Source organism: Gobio gobio (assembly GCF_949357685.1).
Source record: "Gobio gobio genome assembly, chromosome: 9".
Classification (NCBI taxonomy): domain Eukaryota; kingdom Metazoa; phylum Chordata; class Actinopteri; order Cypriniformes; family Gobionidae; genus Gobio; species Gobio gobio.
In genome coordinates this window covers 48,359,808-48,386,855 of record NC_137115.1, presented here as the reverse complement: position 1 = coordinate 48,386,855, position 27,048 = coordinate 48,359,808, and the positions used below count along the sequence as shown (strand labels likewise).

At 37.7% G+C, this 27,048-nt stretch overlaps 1 protein-coding gene across 2 annotated transcripts in view; it reads right to left on the bottom strand.

Annotated features, from left to right (window-relative positions):
* Window positions 1–471: 471 nt before the first annotated feature.
* Window positions 472–27,048, bottom strand: part of rasgrf1 (Ras protein specific guanine nucleotide releasing factor 1) — a gene marked incomplete at both ends in the record, with an annotated part of 60,740 nt that continues 34,163 nt past the window's right edge. Inside the window, 18 exons of one of the 2 annotated variants that reach the window (XM_079825893.1) lie at window positions 472–1,605; window positions 1,658–1,703; window positions 2,663–2,731; window positions 2,814–2,931; window positions 3,126–3,205; window positions 7,158–7,355; window positions 7,488–7,572; window positions 8,791–8,894; window positions 9,587–9,647; window positions 9,845–9,957; window positions 11,594–11,700; window positions 11,791–11,961; window positions 15,752–15,871; window positions 17,835–18,205; window positions 23,755–24,003; window positions 24,609–24,691; window positions 24,818–24,960; window positions 25,204–25,267. In XM_079825893.1, the coding sequence (XP_079682019.1) occupies window positions 1,595–1,605; window positions 1,658–1,703; window positions 2,663–2,731; window positions 2,814–2,931; window positions 3,126–3,205; window positions 7,158–7,355; window positions 7,488–7,572; window positions 8,791–8,894; window positions 9,587–9,647; window positions 9,845–9,957; window positions 11,594–11,700; window positions 11,791–11,961; window positions 15,752–15,871; window positions 17,835–18,205; window positions 23,755–24,003; window positions 24,609–24,691; window positions 24,818–24,960; window positions 25,204–25,267 (2,193 nt within the window). The other variant, XM_079825892.1, reaches the window with a different exon arrangement.

Here is a 27,048-nt window from a genome sequence, read left to right as displayed (position 1 = left end):
TGTATACAGTATATATATATATATATATATATATATATATATATATATATATATATATATATATATATATCCTTTTTAAAGTTTCTGGCTGATACAGTGTTGCATGCCTGCCACATGAGCGATTAGTGTGTTTCCAGACTGTACATAGTAAAAATACATACAAATATTCACAGAATAAGCACTACATTACTATATTCCTGCTAAGAGAATGATTATAGACAGGATTACAGTATATGCAAAACACTTTAAAGTCCTCTACCTCTAGATCATGGTTTCAAAAATCACAAATCATATAGCATTGAGTGTGTAAGCATAGGATACAACGCTTTAAAGAGGTGTGCTTTAAACTAGTACATGTTAAGAAATACATAGGGCTGCATGTACAAAATATACAGAATACTTTTCTGTGTGGCGAGTTGACAATGTTTGTACAAAAATGTCTCTACTGTCTTTTTTTTCTTTCTTTTTTTTAGGTAAGGATGCAGAACCCTACGTCTTTATTCTAGGACTACAAAAATACCCTTTGTATGCTGCAAGCGGGAAGGTCATTCACTTTTTGATCATACTCTTAAACGACAATGCATTTTACAAAGTGATATTCAGTCACGTTCCACAATCACTGGAACAGCAAGAAGAACATAGATTGTCTGTAAATGTACAATAGCTGGATAATCTGGTGTAGAAGGATAGTGTTGAACCCAGAATACCTTTTTTCCCAAAATGCGACTGTGAGCAACGGAAACGTTACATGGGTAAACAATCACTAAACGACTAGTTTCAAAAAAATATAATGCTGATCTAATAGTCCTTGCTTCTTTTTGTGAAGAAATAGTCTAATTTTGGGCAGAGGAAATAATAAATAAATAAATAAAAATGCTGCAAACAGAACAAATTTCTCATGCAAGAACAGATTAAAATTCGTTTTGGCCGATAAGAGACATACTATGTCTTTTTTAATGTATTATAATTACCAAGCTGTACACTGTCTGCATTATTAGGTCATGCCAAAACTGTTCAAAAAAATATCATGGCAGTTTAGGCATTGTGAAACCAGGGGATGGACGTTAATCATTGCAACCAATAGATGTAAAAATGATGGAGTTGGTTCAGCTGTAAGTACAGTGACGTGTGCCTTGGAATATAATAGTATAACAGTATAAGTGTTTCTATACGCTTGGTTGTATACAGTAATATATCTGCTTTCCACATTGCTACATGGTATGCATATACCGTAAAATAGTTACATGCATCTATTAAAATCTCAAAATGCTCCTGCCGGCTTTTCATGTTTCATTACGGTGATGTGGATGAGCCTGATCAATTAAAGAGACAACCACACCTTGAAATAGAATGTCACTGTTGGATTAAATCCTACTGTTAAATAATTTGGATGGGGGATATGAAAAAATATGATTCCCTAAAGAACAAAGGCTGAAATCAACAGGGAAGTCCTCGGTGAAAGATCTGAAACAATTAGGCAACATTTGGTTACAACTAAAAACAAGGAACACATCCAGGAGTAATAATCATATTACGTAACAGAACACATGGATGTATACTGTAGAGAGCGTGGTGTCTGTACATTTTGTAGACGTTAAGCAGAGCCTCTCTCAGTTGGGCACTTTAGGCTCGATTCTGAGAGAGGCTTCATACAGGCCTTCTTCATCCATTACCAAGCTTTGGTCCAGTAAATACAGTACTGCCTGGAAGACAAACGCAGGATCAGTTCCAACACTGAATGTGATTCTTCAATGCAAACTACACTGTGAAAACAGCTCTATTCAAGTTTCCTAGAGAAAAGAGAAAATATTCTCGCAAATACAATACGCTAAAAATACCTGCAGGTTTTCCCTTTATTTTTCAGTGAATTGGTATGTTAATGTTACCGAAGTTTAGAAGTACATCAAGATTCTGTGATTAAATGGCTTTGTAGCGATACGGTGATGTGTTTCTGCATTCTATCTGTCTGTCTGTCTGTGGGTTTTGCAAAGATCTAACCAATGAAACATATTAAAAAGAGTTCATAACTAAACCTAGCTACTCCATTGGATCCTCAAGCTGTCGGTAAAACCTCATAACTCCACCTCTCCTCTATCGTGAATGAAGTGCCGCACGCAATTTGGATAATCTCTGCTTGTTTGCAATGCAAGAGTAAATAAAGAACTGTTGGTTTGAATAAGTAAAGTGTTTTTATTACTCAAGAAACACTATAAAGGCTAATGTTTTATGTGTTTTAAGTGTGTGAATCTAGCATTTGTCGTCAAGTCATTGCCAATAATGTCTTAAATAGCCTGTGCGAAGCACTTCATCTTTTATAAAATTCGATTTGTCCGAAATTCTCAGAAATGTGCTAGTCAAAAACCTTGTAACTCCTTTTGTGCTTGATTTTGGTAAAATGTTAATCATATATTGACACATGCAAGTGTCTGAGCACATATAAAAGCAAAAATACTAACTTTGACAACGCAGTGTTTAATAATTTTTAATTTCCAGAGAAGTAGCATTTTTGGAGATACAAGGTTTCTGCCCAACAGCGACGCTACAATGATGTGCGAAAACAAACAAAACATACTCAAACTTTACCACTAACTGTACTAGTACTGGTGGATGTTGATCATGAAAGCCAATATTTGACCAGTACAAACCAACATTAGTTCAATACCTTTGGCTGGTAATCAATCTTGTATGCTGTTTGCTGAAACTGCCTGATTTCTCGGATGATATGGGAGATCTGTCAAGTAAAGAAAATATGATAACAAAATGCTCAATGACTGTTTTTTACATGCATTAAAGAAACACATCTAAAAACATACCATTCTCATCTTGGAAAAATTGACCAGGCTGTCTTCTGTGTAGTTTGGGGTCCCTTCCTCAATAAAGGCCAAGTCAGTGAGGTACATTCCCAAATATGGCACACAGGGAGGGTCACAACTAGCAGAAACATTAGGGGGGGGGGGGGGGGGGGGGAATATTAGCTATGCCATCAAGTTTTATTGCCATATCATATTATCATAACCAAAGAATAAAAATAAATAAAATAATCACTATCTCTCGTATACCTCCTCAAACACATGGATCTGAGTTCAATTACAGCAACAAGTTACAAGTACAGCAAAACAACTTACTTTTTTAAGGCCTCTCTGAGGTTCTTGAACCTTCCTTCAGATGAGACCAACTTCTGCAGCTTGTCAATGACTGTTTTGGTCTAATGATTTAAACAAAACATGATGTTAAATGTCATCAATCTAGTTTCAGTGGTCAAAGTACACTTGCATCCATAAGAATATTATAAAAAGTATTTAAAAAAAAGTATCTATTGAAAAAAGTCTGTTAATATCAAATCAACAACAGGCCCAATCATGGAAATAATACTTAAAGGTACAGTAAGCGTTTTCTGTGAAACAATGTTGAAAGTGGATTTCGACAAGCAGCACAACACACTAGCCAATCAGCAGGGGAGGAAAAGCTCATAGGAATATCATGGAAAAAGAAGAGTTATGATCAGGCAAGACCCGCATTAAAGGTAGGGTAGGCAAAAAAGGCAAACTTTTTGTTATTCTGGTTGAAACTCTCTTCACATCCGGATAGCACTCAATAATAGAAGTGGTCTAAATATTTTTTAAAAATGCACATATATTGTCTGTGGAAGTCTCAGGACAAAAACATATTCATCCAATCATTGCATTAGGTCCGAATGCAATGATACGCTGTCCTACCTTCCTGTCAGCGCATGTATTTCCATACCTCCGTGAAACTGCTCTCGCCACACACAGAGAAATAGGGTGTCAAAATTGTACCTTTAGGGGTACAACAGATTGTCGCTGGGGCAGTACCCTTAAAAGGACACATTTGTACCTGTTTTACTCCTAAAAGGTGCATATTAGTACCTTAGAGTACACATACGTAGTTACGTACCTTAAGGTCCTACTATGAACCTTTTTGTGGTAAAAAAGGTACAAATGTGTCCTTTTAAGGGTACTGCCCCTGTGCCCAGCGACAAGCTGTTGTACCCCTAAAGGTACAATTTTGACACCCTATTTCTCTGTGTGCAGAGATGTTCATAAGTCTTTCATCTGGAGTCCGAGTCAAGTCTGAAGTCTTTATCACTGGAGTCCGAGTCAAGTCGAGAGTCTTTTGTCACGAGTCTGAGACGAGTCTCAAGTCATTTAATGTCTTACAAAAAAAAGGATGGATTCTTTTTTTTAGAATTTAGACAAAATATATGATCTTTCTATCATCTGTTTTGTTTGTAATAAAGGTCCTAAAATGTAAGGGATACATCCAGCCCATTATATTCCGTTAAAATGTAAAATAAAAACAATTGTCCTCGCAACTAGATGAGTAGTCATTTTCAATACAGTCGCTGAATGGACACAAGATGGCGCCAGTCACGTTTGTAATACAGCATTGTTATTGGCGACAGACATTATCAGAAAATAATATCAAACCTCCGAACGTTTCTAGTTGTTTCTAGTCAATAGAAAACTGTACACATGCTGATTGCGATACATTAAAATATGCGCTTTAAAACTATAAATGGATTAACATTTTTCTATCTCTCTTTCTCATAGACACATATTAAGAGAGAGAAAAGCTGCGAAAAGATTGATACAAGTAAAACGTAGTGCTAGGTTTAAAGGTTAGATTTTATTCATGTTTTAACAGGCTGGTAATCCAAAAAAGAGCCACCCAGCTACACCATAGTAAAACAGCGTGCTGTGTGAGTTGATGTCACAAACTTTTGTGAATGCGATGTCTAATAAAATGACGTTCCGGTGTCTTCAATTGTTTTCCACACATTCTTTGCATCTAGCTGATCTGACATGGTAATACATCCAAATGTGAGCACGATGAATCTTGTCATGTTTCATGGGACTCTTATGACATTTCGGAGTTCACGCACAATACATGGACATCCGTAATCAAATTCTATGACAAGGGTCCGATCTACCACGTCACGTACATGTGAAGCAGATATTATAATTTATAACATTTAAATAAAGCAATTTTTCCCCCATTTATGATAGATAAGGATTAAAGACTTGAGTTGTTTTTAAAATATTCACAAGTCTTTTTTGTCGAGTCAAGTCTGAAGTCATTTCAGGTCTCAGTTCAGGTCTCATAAAAAGAGACTCGAGTGCGATTCGAGTCGGAGTCACTAAGTCATCAGCGTGTTCCATAAATCCATGCAGAGTTGTGGACAACGCTGAAACAAATCTGTAGCAGTCAGGTGGTACAAGTAAGAGCTCTGTAAGTTGTTCACGTTCATTATTTTTGTAATGCTATGTACTTTGAGACATGAGGTCATTTACACCGTCTCTTATGACGCTTTGCTGAATATGCTCTGGCTGTGCACGACCTGAGCATATTCGAGTTCATGCTCCTACGGGGCTTTGGAGACGCTCTGAAGGGACGGTGGGATGCTTTCAAAGCTAGCTTGCTATTGCTAGCCGCTCCGAAATTGCCTATCCAACCTTAAAAGTGGGGGTGAAACACTCAGTTTCAGTCAATCTCATGTCAATCTTGAGTACCTATAGAGTAGTATTGCATCCTTCTGCATCCTGTACCGAGTCTTTCCGGAAAAAAAAACGAGCGGCTGGAGGCGTGTCGTGTGGGCGGTGCTAAAGAGTCACAAGCGCGCGCAGCTATAGCATTGAGAGCGTCTGAAAGCTCTGACATCCTTAAACGTGAGAAAAAAAACATTATCCTAAATAAACCATGGAGATCAATCAGATTTAGCCATACAAATATGATCCAGAATCAGATCTAGAGGCTGAAATTTAACAGGAGAAGCAGCAACGACTACAGCAGGACGTCTCAATGGTATGTACTGTAACTGTATATATTTGCTTAGCGGCTTGTCATGTGCGAGTTTGTGCAACATTTGTGTGCGTTTACTCATGGTTTATGAGGATATAATTTGGTTTATGGACTATTATATGTGATTTAATGTTAGCAGTAGCAAGCGTAACAGTTTTGCACATCAGACAAGTGCATGTTTACAAAGAAAAACAATGGAATTGTTGCGCATTTGAATGAAGTCGATAGCTAACAACACAAAGACATTTGAAGCAGTTTTACTCACCGCCTGCTTCCAAAACACGAGTCACGACCGTGAACCTTAATCGCTGGGACCGCTCCATCTTTCAGCATTAGACGAACTGGGCCTTGTTTATAAAACAATCGTTGCCGAAATTCAGGGAACAAACGAAACACTTGCACAACTCCGTTGCTGCTCCGGAAAAACAAACTCCATCCACTGTCCCATTAACACTGGGTTCTTTGGAAAGCTGTACAGGGTTGTCTTGCCCTGACAACCAAAAACACGCATCTTTGGTGACATTGTTGATGGCGTGAAGTCCTGTGACTGCAGCGCAGCCGAGCAAAGCGCTTTGATGGGCGTACTACTTTCGCTCTCTCGCTCTGGTCTTCGGGTGCGCGCGCGTGCCTTTCCGGGAGAAGTGCCCTTAGGACCCGTATAAGGAAATTCCGCCCCATTTGACGTCACACAGACCCATCCTCAAAAAAAAGTTACGAAACTTGTGAGAAACCGGAAGGAGTATTTTTGGCACAGAAATCAAACGACCAACTTCATTTTTGAAACTTTGTCCATGTTTAGCATGGGAATCCAAGTCTTTAACAGTGTAAAAAGCTCAGTATGCTTGAAACGGCATTTCAACCCCCCTTTAATATTAGCTTTCTAGCACTGGAGAGACCTAAGCAGGCAGGCTTAAAAACGGATGTCAAGGTTGTGTTGTTCTTGCTGCTCCATCCATGAGTAACATTGGTTTTGATATGCTGTTGCTGTAATGTTAGTTATAATAACAGGGCAGTTTTGAGGGTTATTGTTTGTCTGGAGCTGCTCTGCTGCTGGCGACTAACAACCAACTCTTGCTTGTATATACTCTTGCACTGCGTGTTCATGCATTTTGGGGGCAGTGAAGGGAGGGGCGTGTTTGATTGGGTTGATTTCAAATATTAACAGTGTTTCTCAGAAAACGCTTACTGCACCTTTAATTGTCTGAATAGTCTAAAAAAGGCCCTACTTGACCTTTCATACCAACTGACATGATATATGTTCTCACATTCTTTGTTCAATAACAAACCCCAGCCTCATTGCTTTTACTTTGATTAGGTTTTATCAAGTAGTTCCCTACCTGTTTAGAAACTTTGAGCCAAGTTTTCTTCAGACGGAAGATGGAGCTGCGATTTAGGGATGATGTGATTTCCAGCACAGCATTGTAGTTATGGAGACAGCGGCAGATATCAGCCACCGCCACCCACTTCTCTATCACTGCTACCCGTACATTCACATCCTCACAGCGCAGGATCTCTGTAGCAATCAGGTTGCTGATCTTTAAAAGAGACAGAGGTATATCAGCATTGTGTGCATTATGCTTCATTTGAGACAGTGCATCAACAAATACATTGCGAAAACTGAACATTTACACTTATCTAGAACAGATGTTTTCACATTGAACACTTACATCATTGAAGTGTTTTGTCGTTTTCATGATGTAAGGTGTTTTCTCATTTTTGTCGTTCTTCATCCATCCTTGACCGAAAAACTCCCTGTACGACAATAAACACATTTGTGAGGAAAAATACTGCGTTTGATAGCTTACGGGATTATTCCCATTTCTTCACAAATATTTAAAGAAGCTATATGTCCGAATTTTCATGTATTAATCACTTTTTGTATTGCCATTGTGTGAACAGCTTGTAACAAAACTTATTAAACAAGACCTTCAATAACTTCATAGGTTGGCTATGAAAGCCTGTAGACTGATTTTTATGTGAACGGTGGGACAGTTTTGCAAAAAGAATCCAAAGGATGTGATGGATACGCACGCTCCCAGAACCTCTCTTATGTTCTATGACACATGAAGTGAATGCTTATACAATACTCAGGATAATACTGTGAAGTCAATTCGTCATGCAAAGAAATCTGATAAGAAACTATAGTATCACATACATAGCCAGAACCATATAGCCTATAGTCTGAATTATACTTTACAATCAAACTATCATAACAGTGTTACTTTAATGACCTCACCTGCCGACATGATGCCGATGAATTAAAGCTTGTGCAAACATATCCACATGGCTATGATCAGATGCTTGTTCTTACCGCTGTCATTTTTGTTGTGTGCTTATTTTGTTATTGAGAGGAAAGCGCACAGCACATATTTACATATTCATCTAAACGTCGCTCTCAGCAGCATCTGGACGGCGTCTGAATATCCGTTAACAGTATATCACTGCAAAGGTATTTCAAACTTCTTTTTAATTATAGGAGAAGAACAAATATATATTGTGAGTATATCAGAGCATTAAATCAAGTTTAGTGTCTTGTATGTTATGTGTGCATGATTGGAGCAATAAATTGTTGACTGCAGTTTACTTAACAGCCACCGGTGTCTCTAATAACAAGGGTTTCTGAATTCTACATATAGCCCCTTTAAGTATTATGTAAAATCGAATCAAACAATGTAACTAAGCTTTTCTTGTTAAATGCATAGTTCAACCAAAATGTACAATTATTTACTCAGCCTCATGTCATTCATGTCAAAGCTGTATGCAGAATTGAGAATCTATCAGAAGACATATAAATGTCAAATCATATGGTCAAAGCTACGCAAAGATTATCCGAAGAGTATACGTCCATGGAATAACAGCATACAGGTTTGGAGCAAACATTAATGACATAATTTTCCTTTTTGAGTAAACTATACTATATTTCTGTAGTTCCCTAAAGAACAAATACATTTAAAACATAATCACACTCACTCATATGGAATGACTTTGAAAACAAGGTGGTCCAGCAGGGTGAGCTGCTCTGCGATCTCCAGAGCTGAATGACTCTCGAAAGGCTCTGACTTTCCTCCTTCCGCCTACATAACAAATCAATTAGTTAAATAATAATGAACTGAAAGTTGTATAATGAATTTCAGCACAGTTTAAATACAATTTTGTAAATGGTGAAACATTCTAAATCGAAACCACTGAAATAACAATTTGACACACAAGTGGTGTTCTGGATGTACTCTACCATTCAAAAGTCTGGAGGCAGTAAGATATTTAAAGAAATGTTTAACTTTTTTTCAGCAAGGATGCATTAAATTGATCAAAAGTGACCTAAATATATTACTAATGTTACAAAATATTTCTGTTTCAAATTCATTTTGAACTTTCTATTCATCAAAGAATCATGAAAAAAATATGTTCAACATTGATAATGATAAGAAAAAAAATGTATTGGCAGCAAATCAGCAAATTAGAATGATTTTTGAGGGATCGTGCGACACTGAAGACTGGAGTAATGATGCTGAATATTCAGCTTTGCCATCACTTAAATAAATAACATTTTAAAATATATTACAATAGAAAACAAATGTAATATTTCAGATACATTATGCTCACCATGTTTTCAAAAACATCTTACTGACCCCAAACTTTTGAACAGTAATATATATACATAATTCTGAAACAATAAAGTTCTGATTGCTTTCGCAGTGAATGTCGTTAATATTAAATATGTTAATGTTAAATCATTTGAAAAATGACCCAGAATCACCCCACTCACCATCTGCAGCACCTCCTCCAGACAGATCTGATTGTCACCAGGATCCTCCTGTGTCAATGTCCTGTCAGAAACAAATGTATGCTTTACAAGCAAAATCACAAACTGACATGCACAAATGTTTATCAGATCATTTGACAGAAGTGGCACACACCCCGCAGGACAGGATAATCCAGCTATTGCAATTTCTTTTTCCGGTATTTATCCATAACCCTACATGTGAGCATTGCATCCGTCAGAGTGTAGGCAGACTCTACTTACCTTATGATGTTGGCTGCTGCTTTCCTTTCCTGGGTCAGAAGTTCAGGATCATGCATCACCTCCTCCAGGAAACTAATCACCTTCATTTTCAGCTCAGTGTTGGTTTCAAAGTCCTGCACACACAAAACACAGGTATGTAAACACAAGTTATTTCAGTACTATTATAATTTTTTTAAATGATGTTTATATGTGAACATGTTATAAAGGAGTCATATGATGCTATTTTAAAAGTTAATTATTTTGTTTATAGCCCCTCCTTCTGAAAAGCTCAGAGTGCTCTGATTGGTCAGCAGACCCAGTGCATCGTGATTGGCTAAACACCTCAAGTGTGTGTCGGAAATGTAATGCCCCTTACCATAATTGCGAGCTTTAGTTTCTAATGCTCCTAAAGCATTTACAGACATACAGTTAATAATGTCATTGTTTTTTCCGTATCAGTTTGAGTCCAAGTCAGACTCTGAAAATGCGGATGATCAAGCCGATCGATCGGAACCAGCTTTGCAAGCATGACTTGAGCAGAACGTTTCACAGTGATAAGTAGACTTATATAGCCTGTGTTGTACTCTCACAGGTTCAGGAAGCTGTCCTCTGTAAACAAGCAAACTTCGGCTCAAGATCAGAAGATACCAGCCAGTCAAGAAGATACTTTATAAAGACAGTACATTACCCGTATACAGACAGGAGCCATCCTGGAAAACAGTCTCGACAAGTCGAGCCACGGTTGAATAATCCGCCATCTCTTTAGTGTGTATCCTTTGGAAGCACTAGTCTCTGTTGCGTTCAGTTTTTAAATTTTTTTATTTATTTATTTATTTTCTCTATTGCGTTCAGTGCTTTCTTCCAGAAACAACCATATGAGATTCCAAGTCGCAGTTCATCACTTAGCACAGCGTTCGTGGCTCGACTTGTCGAGACTGTTTTCCAAGATGGCTCCTGTCTGTATACGGGTAATGTACTGTCTTTATAAAGTATCTTCTTATTAAACTGTTTGTACACTTACAAAGTTCTCAATGCTTCGGTTTGCATGTAGGAACCCTCAATATGCTACCGTGTTAGTGTGAGGCTATTTTGAGCCTTGTTAGTGGTATTAACTAGCGATTTAATTTTACTTATTCTATGCCCCATATACTGGCGTTATAAGCTAATCTGTTTTTAGAGATAAAACTCTTTACATTCGTGAAAACGCATCCCAGAGAACGATCTACTCTGTAACCATGTTTTAATGACCCCTAGGTTCATTTTTCACCGGAGTTGTCCTTTAACCACTGATTCCTAATTTCATCAGTTTTCAGATGGTCAAACAAAGTGGTTTCGCTTTTGCATCCAAACACACAGCGTCTCCGCGGCATGACTACAACACTACAATTCACTGAAGTCTTTGTGCACACCTTTGGGCGAGAATTATGCTAATATTTCACATTGTGACGTAGACGTTTTGAGGAAGTGATATCTGGACTTCGATCGAGGTGCTTTAGGCAGGTCTGGATCAGTTTCTCTGTTAGAAAGAATAAATTCTTTTGTGAGAGACTATGAGCTTTGTAACTTTGCAGTTTGTATACAAGCACAAACAGACACATTACACTAAAGGAAGCATCCTTATCATGTTTAAATCTATTCCACATAATTCAGCACATCAAAATAATTGCAGACACTAAATTAAAAATCATTGTGGGTCAAATTTGACTATTTTTGTTTCCAATTGGACGCTTTTTATATTAGTATATTATTATAATGTGTACTCAATCTCACCTGCGAGTGTTTAGACACCCAGTGCCTGAGGACATTGAGAACTCTGTTAGTTGCTGCTCGACGAATCACAAACTCCTTATCTCCGTTCCTCTGATCCGTGGGGAATCCTGATAACCAATCAAAACATTAATCTCTTTTTTGCCAGGCAACAAATATCCACAAGCTATGAGAGATTGAAACAGATTGGCGAATCCTACCTGTGCTTGCCAGAGACATGCGGCGGTACTTCTCCTTGGTTGGCGTGCCCTCGTTGGCACCAGCAGTGGCAATGGCGAAGGCAGAAGCGGCAGACAAGGCGCTACGGTTGTTATCCAGCTCCCGGCAGGACGACATCACCATGCCATTATTGTACGAGAACAGAGAGAACTCTGTCCAGAGAGAAAGACAAGTAGCACACACGACTGTTAAATACATGTTTAAAGGTTAATTGCTATGGAAGCTTGTTTTTTTCCCCCTCACAATTCTGTCTTTTTTCTTGCAATTCCAAGTTCTGCCATAACAACTCTTGGAGTGTTTGGCATGGTAATGGATATGACACTATTGCTATGTTTAGTCTTGGTGGAATAGATCTGATACGCCGCTGTTGCTGCAGAGCAAGTACGGGACTTGCTCCGGCCAATACATACTCGAGACACTGCTGTGAGCAAGTAAGACATGCTGCTGCTGTACATTATAGCATACATGAATTACCCATAACAGATGTATACAGGTGGAGCTGGGGAAGGTGGAGGATTTCTGAAACGTGCTGAAACTGCTACAGCAAATGCTGGCAAAGTATTTAAAAGTTGAGCAGCGAGCTCATTGGCTACTGATACAGCAGGAACCAATCAGCTGTGCCCTATAGAGAATGATGTGATTGCAAGCAGATTGAGTTAAATCAGGGTTCCTCAAACTTGGTCCTGGAGGGCCACTAACTCCAACCCTGATCAACCACACCTGAGCAAGCTAATCAAGGCATTCAGGATCACTAGAAAATCACAGGAAGGTGTGTTTGATTAGGGTTGGAGCTAAACTCTGCAGGACAGTGGCCCTCAAGGACCGAGTTTGAGGAACCCTGAGTTAAAAGGATAGTTCACCCAAAAATGAAAACTCACCCTCAAGCCATCCTAGGTGTATATGACTTTCTTCTTTCAGACGAATACAATCAGAGTTATATTATAAAATATCCTGGCCCTTCCAAGCCAAATCCAAAAAAGTGCATCCATCCATCCATCCATCCTTCATAAAAGATATCCACACAGCTCCAGGGGGTTAATAAAGGCCTTCTGAAGCAAAGCGATGGGCTTTTGTTAGAAAAATATCCATATTTAAATCTTTATAAACTACAATAACTAGCTTCCGGGAGACGGCTAACGCAAATCGACTTACTTAAATCATGGGATCATTTTCATTTGTGGGTGAACTATCCCATCATTCTGCGCCATCTAGAGTTTCATGACAGAACTTTGTATTTTAGATCTCGCAATTCTGAGAAAAAAAGGTCAGAATAGTTGGATTTAAATTTGCAGTTGTGAGTTATAGTCAGAATTGTAAGATATAAACCCGCAACTGAGAGAGAAAAAAAGCCTGAATTGTGAGATATAAAGTCACACTTTTTTTTAAAAATTCCATGGTAGAAACAAGCTTCCTTAAATTCCATGTTAACTTCAGAATAGTTTTAATTAAAAAATATAACGAGTCAGTTACTCAAAAGCAGTTCAGAGTTTTAAACAAATACATTTTTGCACACTTCAAGTGGTAAGACTAGAACTAGATGCATGTAAAAAATATGTGTGCTTGTAAGGCAGCACAAAAATAGTGTTTTAGTTGTAAGTTCCGGGTAAATTAATGTTATTTTCATGATGCTCTGCACGGGTCTTGTTTTCTGTCAGCTGTGTATGAGAAATAAAGTAGAATACAACACTCTCTGCAGTGTACAAGCGGCTACGGATAGCTAAGCAGTTAATAATGAAAAACACCAATCACAATTTAATAAGCAAAAAGATGTTGGAAAGCAGATCACAGTTCAGGATGCAAATTTTAAGATGATCAGTTACATTTTTCTGAACGTTCAACCAATGTCAAAATCAAAGCAATAAACCAATAAAAAGTCATATTTATAATTGATAATTATAATAATATCATATACTATAATGATAATAATAATATGACATTATCAGTGGTGGACAGAGTACACAAATTGATTTCTAGAATAAAAGCACAGATTCTCTATTAAAATATTATTCCAGTAAAAGTATTTTACTTGAGTAAATGTACTCAAGTAATTTTGAGTCAGACTTGATCATTCAGTGAATTGCTAACCGGAGACTTGCTCTGACTGGATCTTCTGAATCAGTGAGTTGTTGAATGAATCGTCCAGTGTGATTTGCGAACCGATTTAACAGGTTCATTGAAAAGAATCAGTGAGTTCACGAATCGGACATCGCCATCATGTCTCAGAGTGGATGGTGATTTTTTTTACTTCGAAATAATGAGGAACAACATCTTTTTATGAAATACAATTATTATGCTTTGGAATGTAGTGAAATAAAAGTAAAAGTTTCCAAAAATAAACATACTCCGATAAAATAGTAGTTGAAAAATGTACTTGGGTATATTAACAAAGTATTTTACTTGTCCACCACTGAATAATACTGATATTCTTCCAACTAGTAATATAATTCATTACACTAGTGTTATGCTGTTTATGTAATGTTGCAATTTTATTTACTGTCATTTTACAAATTTGTATGCGGCTCATTCAATCAAAATTCTAAATCTATCCATTTTCAAATTTTAATATTAAACATTTTAAGAATTAATATAAAGAATCATTTTAAATAAACATAAAGTAAACAGCACAACTTGAGCTGAAGTGTATCAACGCAGTGTACTTAAAACTTGTTAGATATCTGTCCGTAGCCAAAGACTAAAAGGTCCAAACAAATATTAAGTAAACGTGGAGTTGCTGTGTTTCAGAGTGCTTCCCCTTTAAGGATACAGCAGGTGTAAAATAAGACAAGATGGACTCATGCAGAAATAATGGAGGCAGTGACATTATCTCCACAATGGATAAGCCTCCGATGATGACATATGAAAATGTCACAAACATCTACTGCACCCAGCGACTGTTAAACAAAAACGACTACTCAGATTGTCTGCGACTGCCAGCGAGACCACAATAAGCACTTATCTCCATACTGTTAGTTTTGTACTTGCAAGCACTTTCCACAGGCTAATGCATCATGTTATCATACAAAAAAAGAAGAAGCATGATGCTGCAATGATGTAGTGCATCTAAGCATCCAGCAGGTGGCGGCGCAAAACCTAAAATCACAGACTGCGTCTTCATCAAGACAATAGGCTGGGCTCTGGTTCTCAAGATGGTTGAGACTAAAAATAGCTCATCATTTCACTAAGATGAATGTCTCAAATACACTCTCAGAGAATAACAAAAGCAGCGTTTTAAAGAAAACAAGTTTGTTGTTGCATGCTGCAGCAAAGGCTTAGAAAAGATTACCTGAGGGTAACCAAAACACGCTTCATTCTTCTACTGCCACAAAGCTTGACGGAAATACTGAGTCACACATGTGAAACAATGGGGTCATTGTTGACCTTTGAACCCCTATTTAAGTTAGTTTTAAAAGCAAGGAGACGACGTTGTTGCAGTGCATCGACTGCACCGGGGTGGCAGAAAGAATACACGCTAATGGTTGCTATGGCACAAGTTTCCCAAACACCTACTCACACCTCCTTTGGCGTTTCCCTGAGCTTTTTTTTTTTCTTAACCTACAGAATTAATGAGATTTTGCATGAATCGTGTCTTCCATCTCTGTCCTAAGAATTACTTCAGACCTTTACAGATACAGCGTGTACTTTAAAACATGAACGACGACAAGTGTGAACAGGAAAAGAACACAACAATGTCTCACATGCAAAATGCTAAGGACTTTGGCGTTTTTACAAATGTTCAAAAAAATCTAATGTTACTGGAACATTGAATTAAACACTCCGTTTCTCAAAACAGCTAGTCTGCCATTTTGAGCCATTGATAAACGCAACATTTGGCTGGTCTGAAGGGTGCAGGTGGCTTGTCAGCGTGAGATGCAGGTGCTCTGGTTTTCATGTCAGTGAGCGATAACAACATGGCAGGGAAGTCTAGGACAGAGTGTCTTCTACCTGAGGAGTTTTTGCATTTGACGTTTTTGGGAGTGGTGGGTGATTTGGTGGGCGATACTTCAGCCTCTGCCTCGTCACTCTGGATCGGGTCGTTGTCGCTTTCCTCCCTCACTGAAGTATCTAGAAAAAAAATCAGTCATAGACATTATAGTTATCTATATGCATAACATATCGAACACATGAAAGAGCACCATATTATGACAGTTTGCAGTCTGGATGTCAAAAGTACTGGTGCTTCGGTACTAAGTTGGTACTAAAATTTAAAATGTAACAATACCATCAGGGTTATTATCGTTAACTAAAACCATAAAAAAACATTTTCATTACATGTAATAAAATTAATTAAATTAAATGTTAAATAGGTTTTTCAGCTAGTTGACAACTAGTTTAGTTTAAATAATAACATAACTAACTGTTTTTACAACACACTGTATTTAAATAAAGTCATACATTTCCATGAAAATGAAAACAGAAAATACAAAATATCTATGAAAATATGAATAAAAACTATAATATTATATAAATGACACTAAAATAACACTGCCGGGTATTTGTTACACAAGGGTACATGCCATTGTTATAATTTAGTTGTTTATATATTAATATGAAATTACATAAAAATTAAATACATTTGTACTTTATATATTAATAATAATAATAATAGCCTGGATTATAATATTGTTAAAAATAGCTGACTTTTCCATTTGTTGACATGATTAGATTCAGATGGTAAATATCATATATCAAGTTGGGTGCCCATCTTAGAGATAATCACCATATTTATAATTAAACCATCATATTTAAAAATGTGATATTAATCATATATAATAAAACATCATATTTAATTGTTACTACTGTAAAGCTTTATTAAATTGTGGGATCTCATTCAATTTATTCAGAATATTTACTTTTTAAAATAATTTTGTTTCGGTAATTTTAAAACATATTTTAATGACAGTATATTTATTGAACACAAATGTATTCTTTTATTTATCAAAATAAGCAAATAGCAAATAGTACTAACTTTGTTAAAGTGATTGTTTTGAACAAGTGTTAACTTAGACAAGTATTAACAAATAAACCCGTCTCCGGCGTGATGACTCCGATCGTCAGAAAATTCCTATTTAATAATTGTTTAATCGATATGTCATACTCAATAAACCTGTCTCCGGCCTGACGGCTCCGATCGTTCGAATATTGCAATTTAATCATTGTTTAATCAATACGGCATCCTCAATAAACCCGTCTCTGGCGTGGTGACTCAGATCTTTCGAATATTACAATTTAATAATTGTTTAATCAATACGGCATCCTCAATAATCCCGTCTCCGGCGTGTTGCCTCCGATCTTTCGAATATTGCAATTTAATAATTGTTTAATCGACACATCATCCTCAATAAACCCGTCTCCGGCGTGTTGCCATCTTTCGAATATTCCGATCTATTATGACCTCTGACCTGTAAAGTTGCCAGAATAATAATCATACGCTGTTTGTTAATTGGTCAGAGGAGAACTGGCACCCCGACTGAGCCTGGTTTCTCCCAAGGTTTATTTTTCTCCATTAGGTCACCTGATGGGGTTTTGGTTTCCTCGCCTTTGGCTTGCTCAGTTGGGGACACAAAATTTTCAACAAAATATCCAAATAAATCTAATTAGTAAACTAAATTACTGATCTAATTACTAATCAAATGCCCACATTGTTACTGTATGATAATTGAAATGAGCTAGATGACATCACCGTTTTGTCCAGAACGCCTGTACAGCTGAATAAAATTCTGTTGCATTATTTTCCTGTTTAACACTGTCAAGCTGCTTTGAAACGATCTGCATTGTAAAAAGAGCTATATAAATAAAGTTGACTTGACTTGACTCGACATTATTAAAAACAAGTTATTTTAGTATTTGTATTTGTATAAATTATGTGTGGGTAAACGAACCACTTTTATGATTTATTTTCATACAAAATCTGTTGCTCCATCAATGTCATATTTTTCTTAGGGTGTGCCTTTAGTCCCGTTGTACTGTACTGGTATTGATTACTGATATTTTGGTGATAACAGTAATTTGCAATGTATGCCCTCACCCTGTTTGCATGGCGAAACCTCATCAGACTTGTCCGTCTTGCCCTCGCTCTCGTCAGGAATCTTGCTGGAGACAGGGCTGGACACGTAGAGCTTGTTGATGTCCAGAGTGGTCTTGCTGAAAGGGGACATGGATGAGTACATGCTTGCATAGCCATTGGAGGAACAGCTAAGGGCGGCCAGGTCCAGAGCCTTCCCACCGGTGATGATGGGGATGTTGAGGGACAGTTTGCGGCGGCGGTTGGGGGACGAGGTCTTGGTGATGGCCAGCGGAGGTGGGGAGGAGAACTTGCGGCTGGCACGGGGCGACTTAGGAGGCTCTCCGTAGAGGAGCTTGTTGTTCTGGCTGCTCGCGAAAAACAGCTCCAGGGATCTAGGTGTCAAAAAGATCAGGAGGGAGGGTTGATTTAGTGACCATGTTGTCTTGATGTAAACCTCTTGAGGGTGTCACACACGGACATGTGATTTCAGATAAGGAATTTTTAATTCAACTCATTTTTTTGGAAAGAAAGTAATACTTTTATTCAAAAGTGACAGCAAAGACATTTATAAAAATGTAACAAAATAATTATATTTCAGATAAATGCTGTTCTTTTGAACTTTCTATTCAGAAAATAATCCTGAAAAAAAGTATCACAGTTTCCACAAAAAACATCAAATGGTTTATTCATCAAAGGCAAAATGGTCTTTTTTTTGCCAAATAGGTAAAACACCCAGAATCCACAGGGCATGTTGCCTTCCAAGGCCACTCCCACCAGTCTGCTATAGATATGCTTACCAGAGTCAAATACCGCCTTGCTTTAGTAGGAAATACTTCTTAGCAAACTTTTAGTCGCAATGCTATTGACTTGTATTGTTCCCCGGTGCAAAAATTCAAAGAGTAAACGTTTAGCAGGAGTGAGTTACCGTCGGTTGCAAGTGAAGGATGCAGCGCAGTGGCATGCACAGGGGGGGTGACGGGGGTGCTCGAGCCCCTGCCTTTTTAATCGTGAAAGTGAAAGTGCCCTTTTCGATCGTACTGCAGTGCCCCTGGAAACGCGATTTCAACAGAGGGGACTCCCCCTCAATTGCCCCTGCCCCGGCGGAGGTCTGTGCACGCCACTGATCCAGCATATTGTAGGCAGTGGATAAAGGATGCAAAGAATCACAAATACGGATAGAACAGAGAAAACCTGAAAAACCGAATGACTACACCATGTTTTAGGCCAAGAGGAGGGGGAAATGGAAAGAACTGGCATTTTCACGAAAACCCTGGAGCTGTCAAAATATTTTTGCTGACACAATCCAAGTAAAAGTAACACGGAGAACAAGTAAACATTGTTCATTTACATTAAATACCGACATTGTAACAATATAAAGCATGTTGAAAATTACACTTTAACAGCAAGAAGAAATGTTTCTTGAGCAGCAAATCAGCATATTAGATGGATTTCTAAAGGATCATGTGACACTGAATTTCATATTATTACTGTTTTCACTGTATTTTCTGATCAAATAAATGCACCATTGGTGAGCAAAAGAGATCTTACCGACCCCAAACTTTTGAACAGTTGCACAATTAATTTTTTCAATGTTAAAAAACGTTCTCATATCCCAACTTAATGTGCAGAGAAAACTATAAGGGATTCCCTTGAAATAAAATAATTTTAATACAATTATAATGAATAGTTTTTTTAAATATAATATAGTTTTTATGCAGCAAGACATGCTCATTAAATGCACAAAATGTCTTAAGTCATGTGACTTGATTTGCTCAGATGATTAGTTGAGCGAATTAAACCTCACTTAGCTGTTTGTTTGAGGCTCATTCAGTGCTTTTAGTTTGGGGGCGGGGATAACTGTCTAACTGACCAATGAGAACCTGTATGAAAACATTCATTATTTCCAGTTTGATGTCACTATGACACGCTTCACCTTTAAATAAGCACAGATTCAGAAAACCAACTGTTACGTATTTGCCTCTCATCGCAGCTCAGGATTTAGCAGATAATGGCTTCCCAATGCCGCGTGGTGTGCTCAGGGTGTATGCGCTGACAGAGAAAAGCGTCTCTGCGGAGCATAAACAGCCTACTCTTCACATCTCTCTATAAGGTTGGAGAGCGTTGCAGAGAAGCTTTCCCACACATCGAGCCACCCCTACACGTCATGCTTGCACAGAAATAGCCCCTCTTATGACAGTCTGGGTGACCGTTGAAGCTGAGGCAGGGCAGCTGAGCGGGGGAGGTCTGGGGAGGCATCACAGCCATGCAGTCTGCCCAGGGGAGAGTGGGTGCTACAGGCTGTGGGTGTGTGGGAGGTCCCCGGCTCTTACCGATTTGCCTGGATCTCCGTCTCCGGAGCCAACAGGAGGAGGAGACGCAGAAAGCAAGACAGTGAGAGACGAAAATAAAGCGAGCGCGCAAGAGAGCGAGAGAGAGAGAGGCTGCAAAACGTGCACACTAAATATTTCATCTCGCAGATGCGGCACGGGTGGAGGGTGGGGTCCTGCAGCAGAGTGGCCGGTTGCTAAGGTGATGGCGACAAGAGCCCCGCTGAGATGCTTCAGTCAGGCAGGCTTGCGGGCGATGAAGCAGGGCCCAATTACTGCTGTTTCCAGCAGAACACACACATACATACATACATACATACAGCGGGGCGACACACATTAGTGTGACCTCTCGCAAGCCTTTAGCAACTCCAGCACATCTCACTCCCTTCCCCTTTGGCTTTCTCTCCACCTCGCTCTCTTTTATCTCGTTTTATCCCATACGCACGCAGACGCTCGCTCACTCTCACTATAGGGTGACAAACACTGGTGTGACTGTCTCACTGAAACTTTTTTTCAGCTCATTCTCTCTCACACGAGAACACATTCCCAGCAAAGTAAAGGCCCGCTGCTGAACTAAGGGCTTCCTGCATGTGCGTTTACTGTATGTAACAGAGGCCAGCTAGTAAAGAGCTGTCTGACATAAGCTATAGGCTGCGATCTTTAGCGTCCTTGTTAGCGTGCCAGTCACCCGTGTTGGAAATGCCGGTTTGAATCCTGCTAGGAGCGGTGCGAGTAGAACCGGAGGGGTTACATATATTCCTGCCATCAAAAAGCATCTAGAAAACACAGCAAGCTGAGAATTAGGGATGGATCATGATAAATCCTCCAATAACTAAATTAGTCAGGATGACTACCTTTTCTATACTTTTCCTATTTATATATTATCATTCAAAAGTTTGGGGTCAGTTAGAATTCTATTTTTTTTTTAAATATATTATTCAGCAAGGATGCATTAAATTGATCAGTGACAGTATACAACTTTTGAACAATATTTTATATTTTTAGTTTGAATATATTTAGTGCTGGTGCTTTTGCGTGCTGATTAAAACTGTGAAAAGCTGTGTCTTTAACAATTTTAAAGCACTTCTGATATAGCCGAACACATTCAAACACTCTTTTGAGCATCATAATATGTTTTTAATGGTGCAGTCAGTAATTTTTTTATTCATGCTGTGCTGGCCAATAAGACCAATAAGGCCTTGGAAACTTTGCAAATGTTTTTCAGTCATCAATGGTTTTGTAAAAATAAAAAATGCAATCGTGTGATCTAAAAATGGAGGTCCCCATGAGACACCATAATCCATGTCAGCTAGAAAAACTACAACAATCTTGTTTGAGTTAACATGATTTTTTAATTTTTTTAAATCAGCCTTTTTTTAATGAGTAAACTCATTACGCAAGAACGCCGTAAACATGATCTGAACATAACCCAAAACCAGTCTAATTATAAAAGGTTTGCACTGCGTAATATTTAGGATGATCTATTGACAGTAATGCAATATATTTTGAGCCGTCATGTTTCTACAGTAGCCCTAAACAGACAAACTTAGGGCCCTATAATTTCCGCGTTCACAGAATCGCGGACGGAAACGCGGAATTGGCATATTAACGCGGAATCTGATGTGAACGCGGGATTTCGTGGATTTTTACATATTTGGAATGAAATGCTGTTTTGTGTGGGAGAAGAACGAATGTCTGGGGAAAATGCAGACTGGGGAAAGCAAATCTGGGCGACACAACCCCTCCCGTCATTTCAGCTCCCCCTTCAAAACAATGAAAGTATGGAGAAGCAGCTCTCCACGGCTCTGCTTTCGTCGGCTAAAAAGTTAAGAAACTCAACGCTAAGCCCTCAGTGCCAAGCCGAGCAGCTCCCTCGCGGGGAGTACTTGCTGTATTTTGCCTTGTTTTTAATTCACTTTAATGTACTGTATGGAAAATAATGCCTTAAATGAACTTGAGAGAAATTTAGATGCGCGGGACAGCGCGTCTGATCCGCGTCATGTTCGGAAGCGGTAGATGTCATCATGAAGCTTCGAAGCTTTATGAATCAGCGAGCCGAATCATGATTCGGTTCGCGTGTCAAACCGCCAAACTGCTGAAATTTGGCGATTCAAACCTCTGAATCAACTCGCTGATTCATAACGCTTCGAAGCTTCATGAGGCTGTGTTTTGAAATCTTCATCACTATGTAAGTCGTTATTTAGGGTTTTTTTGCGCACAAAAACTATTATCGCCGATTCATAAAGTTATTTTAGAACCACTGTAGTGAGACGGACTTTGTAACGACGTCTTTAGTACCTTTTAAGGGTCTTGAGAGTGAACCGTGCCATTGTGCCAATGGAGGCCTTTCAGAGCCATCAGATTTCAACTAAAATATCTTCATTTCTGTTCCGAAGATGGACGGAGGCCTGACGGGTGTCGAACGACATGAGGGTAAGTAATTAATGACAGAATTTTCTTTTTTGGGTGAACTAACCCTTTAAATTGTTTCTTCATTAATTTGGAGAGTAACTGAAATTATTACAATATCAAAATATTAAAAACTCCAAAGTTTTTTAATTGCAATTAATCATGATTAATTACAGAAAAAAAATGCGATTCAGTTTTTTTTTATCAATTCACAGCACTAATATTTTGTTGTGACTTGAAGTATTTAGAGTGCCGTAATTAAAGTAAGAGTAAATGTGATGTGTGTACCTCAATAAATGTAAGGTCATTCCTATTTTATGTTCTATTATATTAACATTAAAAGCACACTCTTTTTACAACTAAAATAACAGTTAAGGGGCAAAAAAAACCCTGAATTCCCAAAAATGTAAACGGAAAAAAAGGAATCAGCAAAAATTAAAACGGAAAAAAACAGAATTTGGGAAAAAATAAAACGGATTTTATAGGGCCCTTCAAACTGCTCTACAGAGCGCTAGTCACTCTCTGCTCTCTCAGATGACGACATCTTTGTCCTGTGTCGGCCACCGTAGCTTCTCTATGTGCTTTGAAAGGGAGGGGTGAGCGATGGGCGGTTGCAATTCGCAACCTTACAGTGCACTGTTAACGAATGTCATGCTGCTTAAGTCAGTCGGCTTTATTACAACATTATTGGCCGGTTTCACAGACAAGGCTTAAGCTAATGCTTAAAGTTTAATGATCTGGAAAAACGTTGAGCGCTCAGCGCCTTGTTACGCTCATGGCATTCTAAAAACGCAGCGCTCCCGTTGAAAACAATAGGATACGCCAGCCAGCCGTGTGAAAAAACGCTTTGGTGGACACACGGCCTTAAACTATGTCAGTGCCATTGTTTTGTCTCAAGTTTGTCTCAGTAATGTTTTTTTCTATGGTACATTTGTACTGGCTACTTAAATGTCCTAAGGCCTAATCCTGGTTTAATCGAAGCCCTGTATGTAAAACCAGGTCTTTAAATATTAGGTTATTAAGCTCAACTTAATGAGTATTCTGTGCTGAAAACAACACTCTTGCCATGCCCTGCTATATGCATGAGAGCAGTTTCCAGTTGACATCTCTGTGTGGGCATTGTAAGCTGTTCACACTCCCCATTTACCATAATAACCTCTGTGAACTCTTATTCTGTATTCCAAAAAAAAAGTTGTGTGGCTCACCGGGCTGGTATGGCGCTGATGGGCCTCTTGTATATGGTGATGAGTTTGTCAAGGACTACGTCTGCGCTGGTGAACACGCGGTACGAGTGCAGGAAGGTGTTGAGAAAGTCGATGGAGAGGAATCGCAGGTCGGTCAACCTCTCCAGCAGGCGTTCCACGCTGGCATAGCGGATCTGCAACACCTTGCACGAGTTCATCATCTTACTGAAGCGGATGTCCACGTCATCACAGTACAGACTGGCATCAGACCTAAACATGTGACACAGGAAATCAGATTTGCACACTTACAAAGAATAACTTTGTTTTTATAATCATTCTTGAAAAATAACAGCAACACTTGAAAGCTCAAAAAAGACAGATCTAGTGATATACTGATATATTTTTTCAATATTTTTTTTAACTGAGCAAGTAGAATGAAATAAGTTAAATAATGAAATATATATTTCATTGTAATGCAAATGAATAAATGCAAATCAAATCTAAAGTAAATAAATAAATGTCTTATGTGCGATATTTGCTATAATTACAATAACATATTTTCCCCATGCTTTATAACTGTATTTTAAAAATCAGCATTATATCTGCCTTTGACCAACCCTCCTCTGTACATATTTGTATCAGCATCAGCCATTAAAAAAAAAAATACATATATACACCACTAGCAACAATATTTTGTAATATTGTATGCAGCCTGGTAAAGGCAGAACATGCTCATATATTAAGCCTCACAAAATGTGTCAAGTGCCAATAAAATAAAAATGTGATGGATGACTGAATAAAAACCAGGCCAATATACTTTATGCAGAAACTGACTGTGTTTTATAGTTACTTCCAGTTCCAGTGTGAGTGCTTACTTGATCATCTGGGGCACAGTGACTTTAGAGTTCTCCTCAAAGGCGTTCATCATCAGCCCATTACAACGAATATTATCTATGCACTGTAGTACAGAGAGAGAAAAAGAGCATAAGGACAGTATCTGAACCATAGGAGGTGAGTAAAAGGTGAAGGTCTTGCCCCAGGGCTGCGTGGATCACTCAGTGCTATCTGATGTGAGCAGACATGCCTGGCTGATGTCACTGGTCCAGGCTGACTTCTCTTGCCGCGAGGAGGCCACCAGGATGATGGTGAAGGACTGGCTGTCTTTGGGCTCCACCACAATCTTAAAATCCAGGTGCTCCATGTCCTGACCGCTCTTGTCTGACTTGGCTGAAGAGAAAAAGAAAGCATAGCGATCCTCTGGAATAAATCTACTGGAGGTCTGTTGTAATTAGATTTGTGGTCGGATCTACTTCAATAACATGCCAGTAACAGTGGCGACTGATGCTTCTCAAAAGTGGGTAAGTACAGAGCTCTCTATTATCTGTGGTAAAATGTGAACACATTTATCTTACTTTATTATTGCAGATATGTAAGGAATGTTATAATTAAATCAAGAGTTTTGATACGTACACTCATCATCGGTGCCCTCTGGTTCCTCTATCAGTGTGCAGTCAATGAGCGACACCACTCCATTCTGCCATTCAGAGACAAGCAACAGTCAGACATGCTCTGAGAATCAATCCAATAATCAATAGCAGCCGCACTAAAACAGTTATTACTGTGAAGATCTACTGTGATCTTCTTGAATTTCCCCAAAGACCAGGAACAATACTGGCTTATTGAATGTAGTAAAATTACAGTCGGCTGAAGGTGGTAATCACCATTTTCTGGGCACAACATAACATTTTACTGATTTAACAACTGGCTCAATGCATTCAATTAACCTGTTTGAAATTAAGGAACAATGTAAATAATATTTCTATATTTTTTTAAACTTTATCTGCATTAAATGTCCCTATAAATAGTTGAAAATAGATTTTAAGTTTTATTTTACAACGGGCAAATCTTTAGCTTCTGACAGAACTTTGTATGTAATGCCATAAAGTACTGTAATACATGGTGTATAAATCAATTGAAGGAAAATCTTTAATAAGTAAAATTTTAAAAGGTGATAATTTGCAGGAAATTAATTCAAAATATAATTTTAATAATAATAATATAAATTAAATAAATACAATTGTAATACAATAATAAAATTAATTAATTAATAAAATAATAAAATAAAATTATAATAAATATAAAATTATAATAAAATAATAATACATTGTATTATATTAATTATATTACATTACATCATATTAATTATATAATTTTATGTGGCAATACCTAATACTTAATTTTCCATAATTAATACTTAATATATTATATTATATTATATTATATTATATTATATTATATTATATTATATTATATTATATTATATTATATTATATTATATTATATTAAATTAAATTAAATTAAATTAAATTATATTATATTATATTATATTATATTATATTATATTATATTATATTATATTATATTATATTATATTACATAATTATATTACATGACGTTATATTATATTATTTCCATGTGGCAATACCTAATTTTGCATAATCAAATGAACTGAAAATCTAACAAATCTAACCAAAGTTACAAAAAAAATCAGAATCAAATCTGTCCTATCATATATATCTTCATACCACCTCAGCCTGATATGTACTTTTTAAAGGGATAGTTCATTGAAAAATGCTTGAGGGTGAGTAAATGATGACACAATTTTCCTTTTTGGGTGAACTATCTCTTTAAGGCTTTTCACACTACGTTTAACCTGGGTTGCACTTAGTTTATTATTTCAGATGCCTTTTTAAAAGACTACAATTGAAAAAATGTATATATTACAAGCCAAAGTGGCTAGTAGGAGTGACTGCGTTACACGCCACTGCTGAAATCCACCCGCATTTGGCGGGTGTTAATGTCAAGCCCTGCTTACCATTATAGCTCGAAAAGTCCATTCTGGACAGTTGACAGTACACTTACACATGATCTACACTCTAAAAAAAAAGGCTCGTAATCATAGGGGAACCTTTTTTAGTGCTATATAGCACCAATTTTGGTGCTTCAGTGGTTCTTCAGCGGTTCTTCAGAGGTGCTATATAGCACCTTAGTCAAAGAACCGGTGAAGAACCTCTGAAGAACCGCTGAAGAACCACTGAAGCACCAAAAATGGTGCTATATAGCACTAAAAAAGGTTCCCCTATGATTACGAGCCAAGAACTATTTTTGGTGCCATATAGAACCTTTTTTTTTTTAGAGTGAATATGAGGATGAGGAATCAGTAACACTGACACCACAAATAAGAATATTAACACAAGGTTTAGTAATGTACAGTGTGAAACGTCAGCTAGTAATAGTTAACCCCAGCTAAAGTAT